The sequence below is a fragment of the Balaenoptera acutorostrata genome, chromosome 3 (assembly GCF_949987535.1).
Source record: "Balaenoptera acutorostrata chromosome 3, mBalAcu1.1, whole genome shotgun sequence".
Classification (NCBI taxonomy): Eukaryota; Metazoa; Chordata; class Mammalia; order Artiodactyla; family Balaenopteridae; genus Balaenoptera; species Balaenoptera acutorostrata.
In genome coordinates this window covers 30,374,980-30,392,881 of record NC_080066.1, presented here as the reverse complement: position 1 = coordinate 30,392,881, position 17,902 = coordinate 30,374,980, and the positions used below count along the sequence as shown (strand labels likewise).

At 35.0% G+C, this 17,902-nt stretch overlaps 1 protein-coding gene across 17 annotated transcripts in view; it reads left to right on the top strand.

The window, feature by feature from the left end:
• The window catches only part of ZMYND11 (zinc finger MYND-type containing 11), a 130,321-nt gene that overhangs the window by 55,687 nt on the left and 56,732 nt on the right, over positions 1-17,902 (top strand). For 16 of the 17 annotated variants that reach the window (XM_028162914.2, XM_007167476.3, XM_057543098.1 and 13 more), the window contains one exon: positions 617-751. In XM_028162914.2, the coding sequence (XP_028018715.1) occupies positions 636-751 (116 nt within the window). In that variant the 5' untranslated portion in view covers positions 617-635. Of the gene's footprint in view, positions 1-615; positions 752-9,041; positions 9,156-17,902 lie in introns of those variants that run through there. The other variant, XM_007167480.2, reaches the window with a different exon arrangement.

Genomic DNA, 17,902 nt, shown 5'->3' with positions numbered 1-17,902 from the left:
TTTCCTAATAACATAATGAATGACCAACACCTCATCCAAGCATCTGAACATTTCTAATAATGTGGGTCCATCCATGTCATCCTCTGGTATACCAACCCCCAGCCTTTCACACCTCAGCCAGAAACAACTATTCTATATTCTCTGTTTATGGTTTTATTTTTTTAAAAAAGGAATGTTGTTTTCATTATGAATATGTCTATATTGAATTAAAATATTTAAACCATGAGTATAATAAACTAAAGTACTTACAATTCGGACATTTAATTTCCGTTTTGCATTGATCTGTCAAATTACACACAATATAATATCAAAAATGAAATTTTATATAGTAACATTTTTGCTTTATAATAAATTTTAAATGTATATTTCTTTGACATATTGGTATAAGATGGCCACTCATTCTTCTTGGGAAGACCTTTTTTACTGTTGGTCTTGTAGTGTCATTCTTTGTGAAGTAATGAATTGAAAAGTTTTATGGAGTAATTGGTGATGTGGATGGTAGAAAATAAAAAAGTTGGCCATACCATATATTGAGGTGCTGAGAGTGTTACTTATGTTGATGGTAATTCATTTTGTAATCCGTGCTTTTCCCTTATGTTTTTGTATATTGCTACAGCTGAAGGAGTAAACAGGTCATGGCACGCTTAACAAAAAGACGGCAGGCGGACACAAAAGCTATCCAGCATCTTTGGGCAGCCATTGAGATTATACGGAATCAGAAGCAAATTGCCAACATTGACCGTATTACAAAGTAAGTAATTTTAATCAAAAAAGGTCTATGTAAAATTTTATATAAGACTTTGGGAGAAAAGGTCCAAAGACTATTTATTTATTTATTATGCTAATTAACATATATTACAAAGTACTAGACACTTTCCCTTACAGGGGTATAAAGTTGTTAGGGAAATCAATACTGAAACATACACAAGCAACTTGTGTTTAGCGGTTGTATAAATGAATATTAGATAAGTAAAGTATCAATGTGTACTATTTCCAATAGTACACTAATAGATTTTTAGTTCTCAAAAATTTTTTAACTCTTGAAAACAAGTCCTTATTTGTCTTTTATTAAAAAGGCTTTTAGTTAATCACTTGATTTTATGTAAGCTATCTAAAAGTCTACTGTTCATTATTCATTTTAATGTATGAATAATATATGCTACTATATAGCTTGGTGTAGGTATAGTAACATCTTACTAGTTTGTAGCACACTAACCAAGAATTTTTAACAATTTCATTTTATATTTTAGAAGTTATAGTAAATAAATCTTCAGTTGACAGAAGAAAGTTCTTCTTTATTTTCCAATGCTGTTTATCTTGGTAGTCCAAGATTCAGAATAGAAAAAAATCAGACTACTGTATGAATACTCTATTTACATGTTATGTACTAATTATAAGGGAGTCTTCAAATAGAACTTGATTTTGTTTTGTTTGGTATTTTTAAAGGAATAAAGTTAAATTAATCTTTTAAAAATGTTTGAATGATATTTTTTCATAATTTAAATAGACTTTCTTTATACTTATTCTCCAACACATCCTTTAGATGCTACCTATAAAAATGGAAAACAGATGATTTACAGAAGCTCATTTAATTAAGTGCTTATTTTTGTCGTTATTCATAAGTAACAAAGTTAAGTATCATATTTTTGTCACTTAGCCATATTCTAGTGAAGAAGATTATAAAGGTTACTTAAGAGGGAAGGGACATGAGAAAGAAAGATGGTGCTATATATTGCTTTAACTCTATATTTAACCCTTTGAATATTTTAAAGTTGCCCATGTACAACTCCTAGCTCCTATAGGTGAATAGAAGGGAAAAAAATAGGTAACAGCTATGTGGAAAATAAGAATAAAATAAATAGTGCATAATAATTAAATTACTTTTAATATTGGTGATATTGGAATAAAAGTTTTTTTTAAAAACCTCAAAGAAAAAAAAGCCTTAAGTATTTTCCTGTGGTTGGGATTTTTAAAAAAACCATAGTTTATGTATATCAAAAATTACTTACAGAAGAATGTAGAAAAAAGATAATGTTCTTTGGATTTAATTTTTTAAATTAAAGTCATTTAATCTTGACTGAACTATTTCAACTTTACAGGCTATTACTTCTTATTAATCCATGGCATCTTTCTCTGAAAGCTCTAGGGACATTCTCTAGGAAGCTGTGGGAACTCCAGGTGACATGTATAGAGTTTGGCTGACAAGGTTGCTGATGTGGGTGTCAGAGTAGTCTTTGGATGACCGTAACGTGTGTACCTGTGTATACATGTTAAATTGTGAGCGATGCAGAGGCTGTTGACAGCACTGCACACCTCTTCTCGTTGTGCACAATGGCTTGTCCATAAACATTCTCTCTCCTCCTTTCCTCATCAGTACAACCTTAAGGGTGCCAAGGCTTATTTACCTTCCTGTGCTAAGGTCCATCCATAGATCTTAAGATAGATATGAGTAAATTCATTTACCTGCCAAATAGTCATTGTTTTATCAGCCTTATCTAAAGATGAAAAAAATACTGAGAAAATCAGAGGGTAAGTGTTTGAGTGGTTCCCAGTGTTTCTTCTGCCTCATCTCATCTGAGAGTATGTCATATTCCTTTTTATTACGGGGGTGCATTTAGAGCATCTTGTACTTCTTTCATAACACTAGTCACATGTGTAATGATTTCCCTGCCAGACCGTCAGCCCCGGGAAGGAGCTGTCTAGATAATTGCCTAGCTCAGTGCCTTGGCTTCTCAGCAGTGTTAATTTCCTTGCTTGTAACCCTTGCCAAGGTAAGTTAGGAAGAAGAATTGGACCATGACAGGAAGTCAGATCTTTTGCTTTAAAGCCTAATAATCTTATTCTGTATTCTAAATAGGTAAATACTTTTCAAGCTTTAGATTAATTTTAAATCAAGGTGCTCTGCTTAGTTACAACTAAGTCTGAACATAGAGGTATCCTTAATCTTTATCCAAATATCTAAGTTACTGAAGGCTTTAGTAGAGTTGATGTGAAGAATGTATATGTAGTCATTAAGTTTCATTCTCTATTTGACTGGTGAGTGACTCCATAAAAATACAAACTGTACAGCTTCAGTCACGCATTAAGGTCTGGGCTTTGGGGTCATGGCTCTTTATATTTTGAAGCCTGGCACATCCTAAACACCGTAGTTTGCCTCTGTATAATGTTTTAGTTCTGCTTGTTTTTATTTGAAATATCTTTTAATCTGTAGGTTTCTCATTCATCTTTTTTTGTTGTTTTCCTTTGCAATTTATTTATCTAAGGACCTGGTTCATTTACTCTGTTGTTTCCTGTAGTCTGCCTTCACTGGTTTCATCCCTGTGGTGTACTTTAACCTGCTGCTCATTCCTTTGAATCTCACGGAAATTAATAGTTGATCCTAAGGCTTGGGGGTGGGGGTGAGACTTCTTCATAGGTGGTGATGTGTTCTGCCCTCAGGGGGCCATAATGTATTTCTTCTGGCGAGGTTAGTACTAAGCTTGGTATACAGTGGCTAGATCCAGTAATTAATTAAGGATTGCAAAATAGTGATAATCTAGTTTTATCTTTTCTTTTTTAACTGGAATAATTCTGTAAGGACATAAACTTCCCATCATGTAGTATATGGTTACCATGTGGTATCGTTCATATCAGAAAGGTAGAATAACTGATTCTTTTATCTACCAGTTTTCACAATAGCATCCTCTAATGGCAACCAATTAGGTTTTTTTTTTTTGTCATTTGGAATTCATGGGTTTCAATACATTTGATGTATTTCAGTCTGTTTCTGATATAATCCCTATTGATGCTTAACTTTTCCCTTCTTTGACAATTTGGAGCCTCTTCATGTTGGCCCCAGAAGTTCCTCTCTGCTTTCTGACACGACAGATTTTTTTCAGGCTCATCTAGGATACACCCTGCCCCAGTCCAGGAACCACTGATTTCTCCAGGGGTCTCTGGTTTCTCGCAGTTAGAAATTATGTTTCAAGAGCATTTTTTGGCCTTCAATGTGCTCATTGCTGCCAGGTTGGTCTCTCTTTCTAGGCCTTTTAGTGGACGAGTTAGGAAATACATATAATTGTAAAAGAAAAAGACTACATCATGAATTCATACTGATATTTTCCCCTTGAATTTACGGCTACTGGTTTTTACTGAGCTATCTAAAATCTTTATCTCCTTTCTTACACAGTAAGAGTCATGATTCTTTAGGACATCATGGATAATAACATCTTAGAATATCATGTAGTTACTCAATTGTTTCATCCAACACTGCATCCCAAGCTGTCTGAGAATAATAGCATCAACACTTAACTAATAATACATTTCATGGAAACCATATAAGTTGTCTTACCCATCTTTAAACAGTTGTACTAATTCTAAACTGTCACAGAAAATAGCAGTTACATATTATACTTTCTTCCTTACAACTGCCATTTAGTCTTACTTCTCCAAGTAAGTGTGTATTTCATGCTCACCACTGATATCTAAAGTTCATTCTCTAGTACATTCTTTAAAAAAAGTTTTTCACTTCCCCACCCCCGCAGTTTTATTGAGATACAGTTGACATATAACATTGTATTAGTTCAAGGTGTACAACATAATGATTTAATACATGTTTATATTGTGAAATGATCACCACAGTAAATATAGTTAACATCCATCACCTCTCCTAGTTGTGAAATTTTTTTTCTTGTGAAGAGAACTTTTTATGCTCTCTTAACAATTTTGTATTGTTAACCATACCGTACATTACACACCCAGAACTTATTTATCTTATAACTGGAAGTTTGTACCTTTTGTCCACCTTCACTCATTTTGCCCACCCCCACCCCCAGCCCCTGCCTCTGGCAACCACCAATCTGTTCTCTGTATCCGTGAGTTTAGTTTTTTAAGAATCCACATATACGTGAGATCATATAGTGTTTATCTTTCTCTGTCTGACTTATTCCACGTAGCATAATGCCTTTAAGATTGATCCATGTTGTCACAAAATGATGGGGTTTCCTTCTTTTTTTTATGGCTGAATAATATTCCACTGTGCATGTATACCATATTTTCTCTATTCATTTGTCTGTGGATGGACACTTTGGTTGTTTCCATGTCTTGGCTGTTGTAAATAGTGCTGCTGTGAACATGAGGGTGCAGATATCTTTTTAAGATATCACAAAATGATGGGATTTCCTTCTTTTTTATGGCTGAATAATATTCCACGGTGCATGTATACCATATTTTCTCTATCCATTTGTCTGTGGATGGACACTTTGGTTGTTTCCATGTCTTGGCTGTTGTAAATAGTGCTGCTATGAACATGAGGGTGCAGATATCTTTTTAAGATAGTGATTTCATTTTCTTTGGATAAGTACTCTGGAGTGGAATTGCTGGATCATATGGTAGTTCTATTTTTAATTTTCTGAGGAAGCTTCATAGTTTTACATAGTGGCAGCTCCATCTAGTAGATTCATAATCAGGACTTCCTGGGGACAAATATTTGAGTTCTTGCATGTTATAATAACAGTTGGTCTGCAGCCTTTTCACTTGAAAGTGAATGTGTTTGGATATAAAATCCTTAGCTTTTATTTTCTTTCTTTGAGGTTCTTATATATGTTATCTATTCTGGCTTAAAGCATTGCCATCAAAAAATCTGATGACAAGTTGGTTTTCTTTCTGTTGTGACTTTGTCCTTTTGCCTAGATTCACAAAGATTTTTTTTTCTTTGAAGTCTAGGAACTTGACTGTGTCTCAATGTTGGTCATTCTAGGTTGTTTTGTTGGGTATACAGTGTCCCTTTAATATGTTTTTTTGAAATATTGAAAATTTTACTTTAAAAATGATAACAGTTTGACCCTTGAGCAACATGGATTGAACCGTGCAGGTCCACTTATATGCGTATTTCTTTCAATAAATACACACCACAGTACTACATGATTCATGGTTGGCTGAATCCAGATGTGGAACCGCAGATACAGAGGGCTGACTGTAAAGGGAGACGGAGATTTTGACTGTGTTGGGGGTGAGGCGGACTCTAACCCCCGTGTTGTTCAAGGGTCAATTGTATATGTGTCATCCATGGACTTTTATTACCTTGTTTAGTTGTCATTTATTGGGGCCTTCTCTTATACTGTGTTGGTTTCTTTTCCTGTCTTCTATATTTGTAATGTTCAGTTTGGGCAGTTATGAATAAAGCTACTATATATTTTTGGTTTTTAATATTTTCTTTCTTTACAACGTCTACTTATGACTTTTTCTGCTATGTACTCACTCTTGTGTGCCTTCTACTTTGGACTTTTTACTTCTGAAGTGAATTTTTTCATTTACTTCGCATGTTTAAGTCATTTCTGAGTTTTTCTAATTCTGATTTATGTCTTTCCTATATCTTACATCATCTTCGTTAATGTCTTTTCACGTGTTTTAAAATAGTAGTTACAGTTTTCATCTGTGTTATAGGCACATCTCTCAGGCGTGCTTTCATTTTAAGGATGTCCTGCTTCTTCAACCACAGTCCTTTCATGTGAAATCAAGCTTCCAGAACTTGTGTCAGGGAAAGGTGGTTGAGAATAGTTTTTCTAGATATGGCTCTAAAAGCATCTTCTTATGTCATTTTTATGAAGAGCTAACAATATGGCCTCATATTTACCATGATTTCCTGCTTCTTCTGTACCTTCTTCCAGAATCGCTATTTCTTTTGTACCCATTGTCCTTACATTGGAGATCTTTATGACCAGACTTCAGTAGTGTTTGGTACTTTTATTACTAGCAATTCCTCTGCACTGTGGAGCTCTGTACTGAAAGGGAGCTTTGGATTATTAATTTTGAGTGTTAATAGGTCTCACTATGTTCTAGCCCCTTAAGGCTTTACCATGAATTCACAAATTACCATCAATTACCTGCAAATGGAAGCGTGTAAAACCCTACCCAGTTTCAACTGCTGTTCTTGAATTGACCCACTTTGCTTTTCAATGACTGCCTGTTGGTTGTTTTATCCTCCTATACTCACTTCCATTAGGTGGTCTGTTGTGTCCCTTGCTTTCTCCTGCACAGGTGTCAATACCAATTGCAATTGCAGGTTTGGAGATTTGTCCTCACCTACTAAGACTTCGGGATTCATGGGGATTCTCATCACTAATTTTGTTGTTTATGTTGTCCAGGGGTTGGGTTGTTTGTTTGCTTTTGCTAACTCTTCTAGTAACTTTATGTAGAGGGTTTGGGAGACATTAAAAACCATGTTACTTCTACCATCTTCCCAGCTCACAGCAGTCTTGCTGTTTTTCTCAAGAAAAAAAAAATTTGTTAAAGGTACTGCGTATATTCTGAAGTCCTAAAGCAGAGCTAAAAGTGGTAAAAATTCCTTCTAGCAGAGGCAAATTCAAGGAACATTTTTCATTTTTGTATATAACACTAGACACATCAGAATCTACAGCAGTATCATCTTCAAAGGATCATTAAAATACTAAATTTGTGTTGAAATTTAAAAAGAAATGTCATGAGTAGAAGCTTCAGGTCCTCCAAGTTAATCGAACAATTAGGGACTAATAACAATTTCTCTAACAAAATAGGATAATTTTTCTGTGTTGCAAATGTTTCTTCCACCTAATATGATGATGTCTAACTTTCAGGGTTCATAGCAGTAGCCTCCTATTAGTTGTCAGTACACCTCCCTTGGAAAGAGTCCTGAGTCTTTTTTACCACTTTCTTTTACTTTTATTTTTTTTTAATCTGCTAGTTTTCTGTTCAAAAAGGAGTAGAAAAGGTGCTATAAATTAGAGAATCACTGTTGAGATTTATTTAATATTTCAAGTATTTAAAAAACATCACTAAGAGAAACTTCTTTGACAAGTTCTGTTATTTGGGGATGTATTTTTATAAAAAGAGTCAATCTGAAATCAAAATACATGTATGGGATGAAGTTTGATTGTTTAAAATTAATGGGTAACCTATGCCTCTGATTTAAAAGCTCATGTTTATAAATTTGATTTAATGATGATATAAAATTCCATACATGTCCGCACTCGGAAACTAAATAAGCACAAATAAATTTTGGCCTCTCCACAATTTTATAAAATATAAAAAACATTTTATATTTTTAGAAACTGAAAGATGTTTTGTGATGTTTTAATCATCATAAGATGGAAACAAATGATTCATTTTATCATAAAAAAGAATATACATTAGTCAGTTTAGATGAACATAAGCATAGGCAAGAGTAGCTTCTCTTTTAAAGGTCTATAAATGCTAAATTATAAGTAGCACATATGAATTCATCAATATTTTGAAATTTGGATAGGTGTAATGAAATTAAAGCTTTGAAATAGTTGATTGCTTAGCACTTATATAAAACAAATATTTATAAAATATTTTTATGTTTAAAATCATGATGTTAGCCTGTGTTTTACAGTTTTTAAATCAAGGAGCAAAGAGGTGAAGATTCATATGACAAATCAGTAACAGAAATGAAATTTAAACTTTGAATCCCTAAGATTCCCAATATGATTCATAACTCATTGTCAGGTTATTTTTTAAAATGTCACCTATATTTTAATATCCAATAAAAATACTCATTGTCAGGTTATTTTTTAAAATGTCACCTATATTTTAATATCCAATAAAAATACTCATTGTCAGGTTATTTTTAAAAATGTCACCTATATTTTAATATCCAATAAAAATAAGTTACATGTCATTTTTTCCTCTTTAATCCAAACAAATTATTCATATCTAATTTGGATAATTATAGCATTAGAGTTTCATAGGTATTCTAAGTAATAGTTATAATTTAAAGACATATTTTTGAAATAAGTATGGATTTTATATTAGTCTCTGCCAGCATTATTGGCTAACATTATTGGTGTCATTGGGAGAGGTCAAATTAATTTTTTTTGTTGACTGTTGGAAAAAGCAGTTGAAACTTTCTTTCCTGTCTTGAATAACTTTGATTTTGTGTTTCTAGAGGTAACCATGTTTGTGACTAGCATGATTAGACTAACATTGGATTGGTTGACTTAGTCCCATTCAAGTTAATGTTTCAGATTAGGGCATCAATTAATTACATGTATTGCTTACTTTAGGGTCAAACCCCAGTTAGAAAATGTGACCTCTGACCTCTTGTGACATGTTTGGCATTGAAATTTGAGTTCTCCTGGAGTTCTTCCTGTCACTACAGACAGACATAAGCCCAAACTGTAAGTCTTCTTCATGTGTAGGTTGCCTTTGAAGTTGCAACTAGGTACACATTATTTATTTATTTGTTTATTTATTTATTACAGTTCAGTTTTATGAAACCCATGATTTCTAGGAACTATTTGTTAAGTTATAATTTTGTCTTTGTCAATTTCTATTCCCTCATAAGATTTATTATAGAATAGGAAAATGGCCATTGCCTAAGTTACTTCTTTGAAAATAAAGTTAGTTTTAAAAAATTAGCAGTTAATGTTATGCTGTATATGTACTTCCAAGAATTCTTCATTCTCATAACTACATTCTCATTTCAGTCTACATTGATTTATTCTTTCTTACATATCTTCTTATGGTAGCAGATTGGCAGGTACAGTTTACCACTGTTACCATTGTTATTATTATTTTACATAATAACAGCCTTACAGAAGAAGTAACTGATTCTGAAGAACCATAATCCACAGTTCTACAGTGAGTTTTTTCTAGTGGCACTCGCCTTGGCTTGGATTGTTGTCTAGCTGTTTTCATGTTTCACATTTCTCTGCAGTTCTGTGATGGAAACATACAGACAAGGCACAGAAAAGTGTCAATAACCATTAAAGAATAAAACAGTAGTACCAAATAATAGGAGAGGTATCACAGACAGAAGACAGCTCAGCCCCATGTGAGTGGAATGTTTAATTAATAACATGATAGACCTTATTTGAGGGGGCAGTCACTGAGGGAGAGTCAGGGAGGCCTTATGGAGGGTATGGAATTGGTCAGGACTTGGAAGTTGGATGGGATTTGGTGAGGCAGAGAGGGGAGTCAAAACAGAGGGACTGTAGAGTTTTGGGGGAAAGGGAATGAAAAGGCAGAGAGGCCCAGACTAGGAGGGCCTCTAATGCCAGCATTGAGATTTTTTTAATCCTGTGGCTAGAGGGGAATGGTAAATGTGTTTGGAGTATCCTAGACTGGATAGATTGAATGGTCCTCTTAAATGTCTGCTCTTCCCCACCTGGCCTGGGTTTTAGCCTTGTGTAATTTCCTGCCTTTGCAGTGGCAGCAGGTTCCTAATTGGGCCTCTGGTCTCCTGGTCTTGCTAGTCTGTTTCCTCTTCCCGTCATTGGTGTCAGAGATGTTTTTCAAAAACACCATCTTATCAAATGTTCCACAACTGAAAGCCTTCTTCTGTTGCCCATGCTTTCCCAATCCCTTGTGCAGGGTGTCAATACCTCGGCCTTCCTCATTTGCATCACCTCTTGCTGTTTCCTGCTCAGAATGGCCTGTACTCCAGACGCACTGGACTCTCGGGGGCCTCAGCTCTGCTGTGTTCCACACTTGGCTGGGATGCCGGTCCTCCTGGACTTGTCCTCCAGACAGACTCCTTTTTCAAGACATATCTCCTAGGAAGTCATTTCTGACACCTTTAAGTTGACCTAAGCCTCACATTTTATCAATTTTCTAGATTTTAGGTCTGATTATGTTCTTGATTTCCCCATTGTACGTAAAGTGCAAATACTTGAACAAGGTGTTAGTGCTGAGCCTTTCACAGTCGGACCCTAACTTTCCTTCCTTCCATGACCTGCCTCCCCCAACTCAGAGTCCATCTGATGAGACTGTTCTCAATTGCCTCAGAACCCTATTATTTTGATTCTTTATTTTGTATTTTTCCTACATTAATGGACAGAGCATCCCCTTTCTTTTAAGATCCAACTCAAACATGATTTCCTTTGAGATATTGATTTATTCCTCACTATAACCAATCCCGTTACTCTTACTCTTTGCTCACATAGTAATATATGTATAAAGCTGAATTTTTATTATTTGTTATAGCCTTTTATGATCTTTAAAAAATATTTCTGCTTCCTTTGCTGTTTGTGAGCATCTTGAGGGTAGGGCATGCATCTTTCCTACCTTTGGATCTTAGTATGAAGCATAGTAGCTTGGACAAGACGCTGAGAAAAGGTTTCTTAATTATAATAAATATTCGGTTGCATTAACTGAAGAAGTAGTTTCAAAGAAGATTATAATAATTGAGAACATCGAGTCATTATTTTGTGACAAGCACAATGCCCTCTATGATTTCTCATTTAATTTTCACACTGGAACTCCGTGAGGTCTATTGTCATTACCCTCATTTTGTTGATGAAGATGATGAAGCTTAGGCAGGTGAAATAAAATGCCTACAGCCACACAGGTTTTTGGCGGTAGAACTGAAATTTGAATATAGATCTAATGTCTTAGTCCAAGCTCCTAACCATTAAATGTTTCCTTTTGATATTTAATGAATTTATATTTGTATCCTTGCAAACTTTGAAGTTTTAAAAACATTGTCATCTACTTGGTGTTTCCATATTATCTCATTTCACCCTAACAGCAACTCTGACATTCATATTAGCCCCACTATATGGGTAAAGAATATGAGGCTGTATGAGTAAATTATTTGTTACAGGTTAAATGTTAGAATTAGGGAGAACCTAGTTCTTCACAGTAAAATCTAATTTTAAAAATAAATTCATTGATGATGCTGTTTAGGTTTGAAGTTTACTACTTTTTTGTTCAATGCAATTTTAAAATATTTGTTGTATACCTATCCATCTATAAAGCACATAGTGGCAGATCATTATTATTATTTTTAATTTTTTTTTATTGTGGTAAAGTATACAGAACATAAAATTTACCATCTTAACCATTTTTAAGTATACAGTTCAGTGGTATGAAATACACTCACATTGTTGTGCTGCTGTCACCACCACCCATCTCCATAGCTCTTTTCATCTTGCAAAACTGAAACTCATTACCTATTTAACAATAACTCCTCCTTCCCCCCAGACCCTGGCAGCCACTATTCTACTTTCTGTCCCTATGACTATGACTACTCGAAGTACCTCATATAAGTGGAATCACACAGTATTAGTCTTCTTGTGACTGGCTTATTTCATTTAATATAATGTCCTCATGTTCATCCATGTTGTAGCATATTGCAGAATTTTCTTCTTTTTTAAGGATGAATAATATTCCATTGTATATATAGACCACCTTATGCTTATCCATTCACCCATCATTGAACACTTGGGTTGCTTCCATGTTTTAGCTATTGTGAACAATGCTGCTATGAACATAGGTATACATATACCTCTTTGAGACTCTGCTTTCAATTCTTTTGGGTATATACCCAGAGGTAGAATTGCTGGATCATATGATGATTCTATTTTTAATTTTGTGAGGAGCCACCATACTGTTTTCCACAGCAGCTGTACCATTTTACATTCCCACCAACAGTGCACAAGAGTTCCAAATTTTCTGTGACCTAGTCAACACTTATAATTTTCTGTTATTTTGATAGTAGCCATCCTGATGGGTGTGAATGGTATCTCATTGTGTTTTTTTTTTTTTTTTAATTGGAGTATAGTTGCTTTACAGTGTTGTGTTAGTTTTTACTGTGCAGCAAAATGAATCGGCTATACATATACATATATCCCTCTTTTTTGGATTTCCTTCCCATTTCGTTTACCACAGTGCATTAAGTAGTCTTGTTGTGTTTTGATTTACATTGCCCTAATGATGAGTGATGTTGAGCATTTTTTCATGTGCTTATTGGCCCTTTAAACATCTTCTTTGGAGAAATGTCTGTTCAGGTCCTTTGCCCGTTTTTGAATCAGGTTTATATGTTGTTGAGTTTTAGGAGTTCTCTGTATGTTCTGGATAATAATTTTTCATCAGATATATGATTTTTGAATATTTTTTCCTATTTGTGGGTTGCCTTTTAACTCTTTGGGTAGTGTCTCTTGATGTACAAAATTTTAAAATTTTCATGAAGTCCAGTTTGACTATATTTTCTTTTGTTGCCTGTGCCTTCGATGTCATATCCAAGAGATCATCACCAAATCCAGTGTTGTGAAGCTTTTGTCCTAAGTTTTCTTACAAGAGTTTTATTGTTTTTGATCTTACATTTAGGTCTTTTATCCATTTTGAGTTTATTTTTGTATATGCTGTTAGGTGAAAGTCTGACATCATTCTTTTGCATTTTGATGTCCAGTTTTTACAGCACCATTTGTTGAAAAGACTGTTCCCCACTGAGTAGTCTTGGCACCCTTGTCAAAAATCCTTTGGCGGTATATGCAAGGATTTTATTTCTGGGCTATCTTATTCCATTGTCTGTATGTCTGTCTTTATGCCAGTACCACACTGTTTGGATTACTGTAGCTTTGAAGTAGATTTTGAAATCAGGAAGTATGAGTCCTTCAATTTTTTCTTCTTCTTTCAAGATTGTTTGGGCTATTTGGGGTCCATTGAGATTCCATATGAATTTTCTGATTGGTTTTTGTATATCTGAAAAAAAATCATTGGGATTTTGATAGGGATTGCATTGAATCTATAGATTGCTTTGGGTAATATTGACATTTTAATAATATTAGTTCTTCCAATCCAGAAACATGGGATGTGTTTCCATTTACAGTTGACCCTTGAACAACAACTGTGTGGGTCCACTTATACACAGACATTTAAAAAAATAAATATGTACTACAGTACTACATGATCTGTAGTTGGTTGAATCCATGGATGTGGAACCATAGATACGGAGGGCTGACTGTAAGGATATACATGGATTTTTGACTGTATGGGTGTAGGCGCACCCAACCCCTATGATGTTCAAGGGTCAGCTGTATTTATGTCTTTAATTTATTTCAGCAGTGTTCTGTAGTTTTCATTGTATAAGTCTTTCACCTCATTGGTTAATTTAATTCCTAAGTATTTTATTCTTTTTTTTTTTTTTTTTTTTAAGAGTTTTTTTTTTTTTTTTTTTAAGGATTTTCTTTTTAATTAATTAATTTATTTATTTTTGTCTGTATTGGGTCTTCAGTTCATGCGAGGGCTTTCTCCAGTTGCGGCAAGCGGGGGCCACTCTTCATCGCGGTGCGGGGACCGCTCTTCATCGCGGTGCGCGGGCCTTTCTCCATCGCGGCCCCTCCCGTTGCGGGGCACAGGCTCCAGACGCGCAGGCTCAGCAATTGTGGCTCACGGGCCCAGCTGCTCCGTGGCATGTGGGATCTTCCCAGACCAGGGCTCGAACCCGTGTCCCCTGCATTAGCAGGCAGATTCTCAACCACTGCGCCACCAGGGAAGCCCCTAAGTATTTTATTCTTTTTGACACTGTTGTAAATGGAATTATTGTCATAATTTCCTTTTCAGATAATGGCAAATACTGTGATCATTTTACTTTTTCTTTTCCAATTTAGATTCCTTTTATTTATTTTTCTTGCCAAATTGCTCTGACTAGAACTTCCAGTACTACGTTGACTGGAAGTGGTGAAAGCAGGCATCCTTGTCTTGTTCCTGATCTTAGAGGAAAAGCTTTCAGTCTTTCACCATTGAGTATGATGGTTGCTGGGGGTTTTTCATATATGGCTTTTATTATGCTGTAGTAGTTTCCTTCTGTACCCCATTTGTTGAGTGTTTTTTATCATGAAGAGCTGTTGAGTGTTGTCAAATGCCTTATCTGCATCTATTGAGGTCATCATAGGATTTTTTTATCTTTCATTCTGTTAATGTGCTGTGTTAACGTTTGTTGATTTACATAGTTTGATCCATCCTTGTGTCTATAAAGCACCTAGTGGCAGAGCATTACTGTTAAATTTTTTTTAAACTTCTAAAAGTAGCATAACCATATTGTAGGATACTTGCAGAAAAATAAAAAGCAGAGAAATAATCACCTGTAATTTCTCTACTCCAATTCCAGTAAGGGACCCATTTTGATGTATTTCTTGTCATTTTTCACATGCTTATTATTTTCTCAACATTATTTAGCCTTTTTCCTTGTTGTTATATGGTTACCATAAATTACTATTAGTAATGGTTGCACAGTATTCCATCTGGTGAGACTGTTCCGTGCTATGTTTTGGGAGGGAGGAGGGATGAGTAGTAAGATAAACATTTATTGTGAGGTTACATTACATTATCTTACCTTCAGATCAACCGCATGGATTGACACTATTAATTTTACTTAAGGATATGCCCACTGGGATGCATAGCGGTTAAATCACTTGTTCAGGGTCATATAGCTAGTAAGTTGTAAAGCTGGTATTTGAACTGAGACCTGGTGACTTAAGAGGCCATGCTTCTTCCCCTTTACTTTTGTATTGCCTCCATATGTCATTTATTAAATTCTTATAACAACTCTTAAGTGTTTTAATATTCAGTAATATAAGTAATGAAGGTGAAAGCTTAGAGGATAAACAGTGGTTGGTACAGGAACCATTGGTGTAGAGTGGGTTAGTGCTGGGCACTGGTCTGATCGCTTTACATTCATTACCTTGTTCAGCTTTTATTACAACCCTTTGGGTACATATTATCATCATGCTGCCATTGGTTGGATAACTTGGGTGTTTTCAGTTTTTTCACTAGTCTCCTCATGCTTTGAATTATTTCCTTATGATGGACGCTCAGGTTGTCTCCATTTTCCCTCCACCTTGGAAATAACCATGCATTGCTCCAACTCTTCACAGTTACATGTAACAGTTTAATTTTGACCTGCATGCGTAATTTGTTGATGTGGGTATCCAGGAACACTTTGACTATAGGAAATGCATCCACTTAATTTGACCAAGCTCTCAAGAAAGGATGCCCATCTACATGTTCAGTAGTGCACAAGGACAGAGTTTCTGCAAGCGTCTGCATATACTTGACGTCCAGTTGCATAAATTTTGTCACTCAGATATTTTAATTTACATTTCTGTCTTTATTAATGAGAGCACCAGTTCTTGGTGTTCTTATAAGGTTTTGGCCTTTCTTTTCTGTGGATGTCTGTTTTTATACTTTGCCCATTTTCCCATTGGGGTTGTCTTTTTCTGTTGATTTGTAGAAGCTCTTGCCGTTAATTCTCCTATACACTTTATGCTTTTTTTGTAAATATCTTTTCTTATTCTGTTAATCTGTTTATTAACCTTTCCCAAAGTGTTCTTTGTTGAACAGAAATTTTAGATTTTGATATGATCAAATTCAATATTTTTTGCCTAATGTTTTGTGCTTTTGAAATTTTATTAAGGAATCCTTCTTCTTAATTAGACCACAAGAATTAGGTCTTTATCTGTAGTTCTCTTTTTATGCGGTGGTAGAAAAGGATCCAGTTTTAATTTTCTCTCTATAGTGAGTCTGCCTGCTTCTTTAGAATTCAAACTTTAGAGTCAGTAACTCTTGGAGATGTTTTAGGGGCCCTTAGCACACCGTATAGTTTACTCTTAAATATTTAGTTGTGCCATTTTTTGTTTGCCCTCGGCCCCTGCAACCTCTTCCCACCAATAAGTAAGCTTTATAGGTAAGGATCTTTTTCTGTTTTGTGTATTGGTATACGCCAAGCACCAAAAGATAGTGACTGGCACATGACATTCACTCAGCAGCCTTAACCTTACTTGTGAATGTTGAGTGAATGTCAGCTCTTTTCCTGTAGCCAGTTGTCCTTGCTACAGAAAGCTTGAAATCTCTACTAGAACTAGACTGTTTCTGTTGTCAGCTCTCCTATTAACTAGCTGTGTTTTCTCAAGGAAGTCAGTTTCCTTTCTTCATCTGCAAATTAATGCCCCTGTGTAACCACCGTCTTAATCAAGATATAGAAAGTTGTCATCACCCCCGAAAGTTCCCTTGTAGTCCTTTATAGTCAGTTCACCTGTTCCCCAGCCCCAGGCAGTGATTGGCTTTTCTGTCACAGTGACTGATTACCTTTGCTTGTTCTAGAATTTTATATAAATGGAATCGTATGGTATATATTTTTTCGTGATTAGCTTCTCCTGGTCAGCATGTTTTGAGATTCATTTGCTACATATATTGATAGTTTATTCCTTTTTTATTGCTAAGTAGTATTCCATTATATGGATATACTACAGTTTTTTTTGTTTGTTTGTTTTACTTTTTGGTCACACCGCATGGCATGTGGGACCTTAGTTCCCTGATCAGGGTTTGAACCCACGCCCCTGCAGTGGAAGCGTGGAGTCTGGACTGCCAGGAAAGTACCTATGCTACAGTTTTTAAAATCCAGTCACCTGCTAAGGGGCATTTGGGATTATGATAAAAGTTACAATGTGTTTTTATGTACTGGTGTAGATGATGTATGTTTGGATAAATACCTAAGAGTAGAATACCTGTAACTGGGGCCATAAAGAAGGATGGATGGTGGATGGTTTTTAGTTTGTGTATGTATAGTATATTCATATGTGTATCAAATAAATATAAACAGTATATTTTATAGAACTTCATTTGTTCCAAAAATATTTTGGGGACAATTAGAAAAAGAATTAAGTAACGTAAATAGAGTAAGGTAGTATGTATCAGAAGGGGATGGGAAGGGTGAAGAAATGAGAAATGAGCATTGATCTGAATGACCTAATCAACCATGACAGTAGTATAACTCTCTCTCCTGTATGTATATACATGTATATATTTTAAAATCTTGTCCATTTATATCTTTAATATTATACCATGAACATTTTCTCACACTGTTGTGTTTCTTAAAACACTAATTTTATTAGGTGCATTTTGCTCTATTGGGTGAATATATAACTTACTTTATATCCATAATTTATTTTACTATTATGGACACTTAGATCCTTTTTTTTCCCTATAAAATTTCAGATGTGAGGAACATTTTTCTCCATAAATCCCATATCTCATTCAGATTGTTTCCATAGAAGTAGAATTACTGAGTCCAATGATAGGGCCATCTATAAGATGCTGTGAGAAAGTACTTTCCAGACGGTGTTTTTAGCAAAGCTGTGTTGAG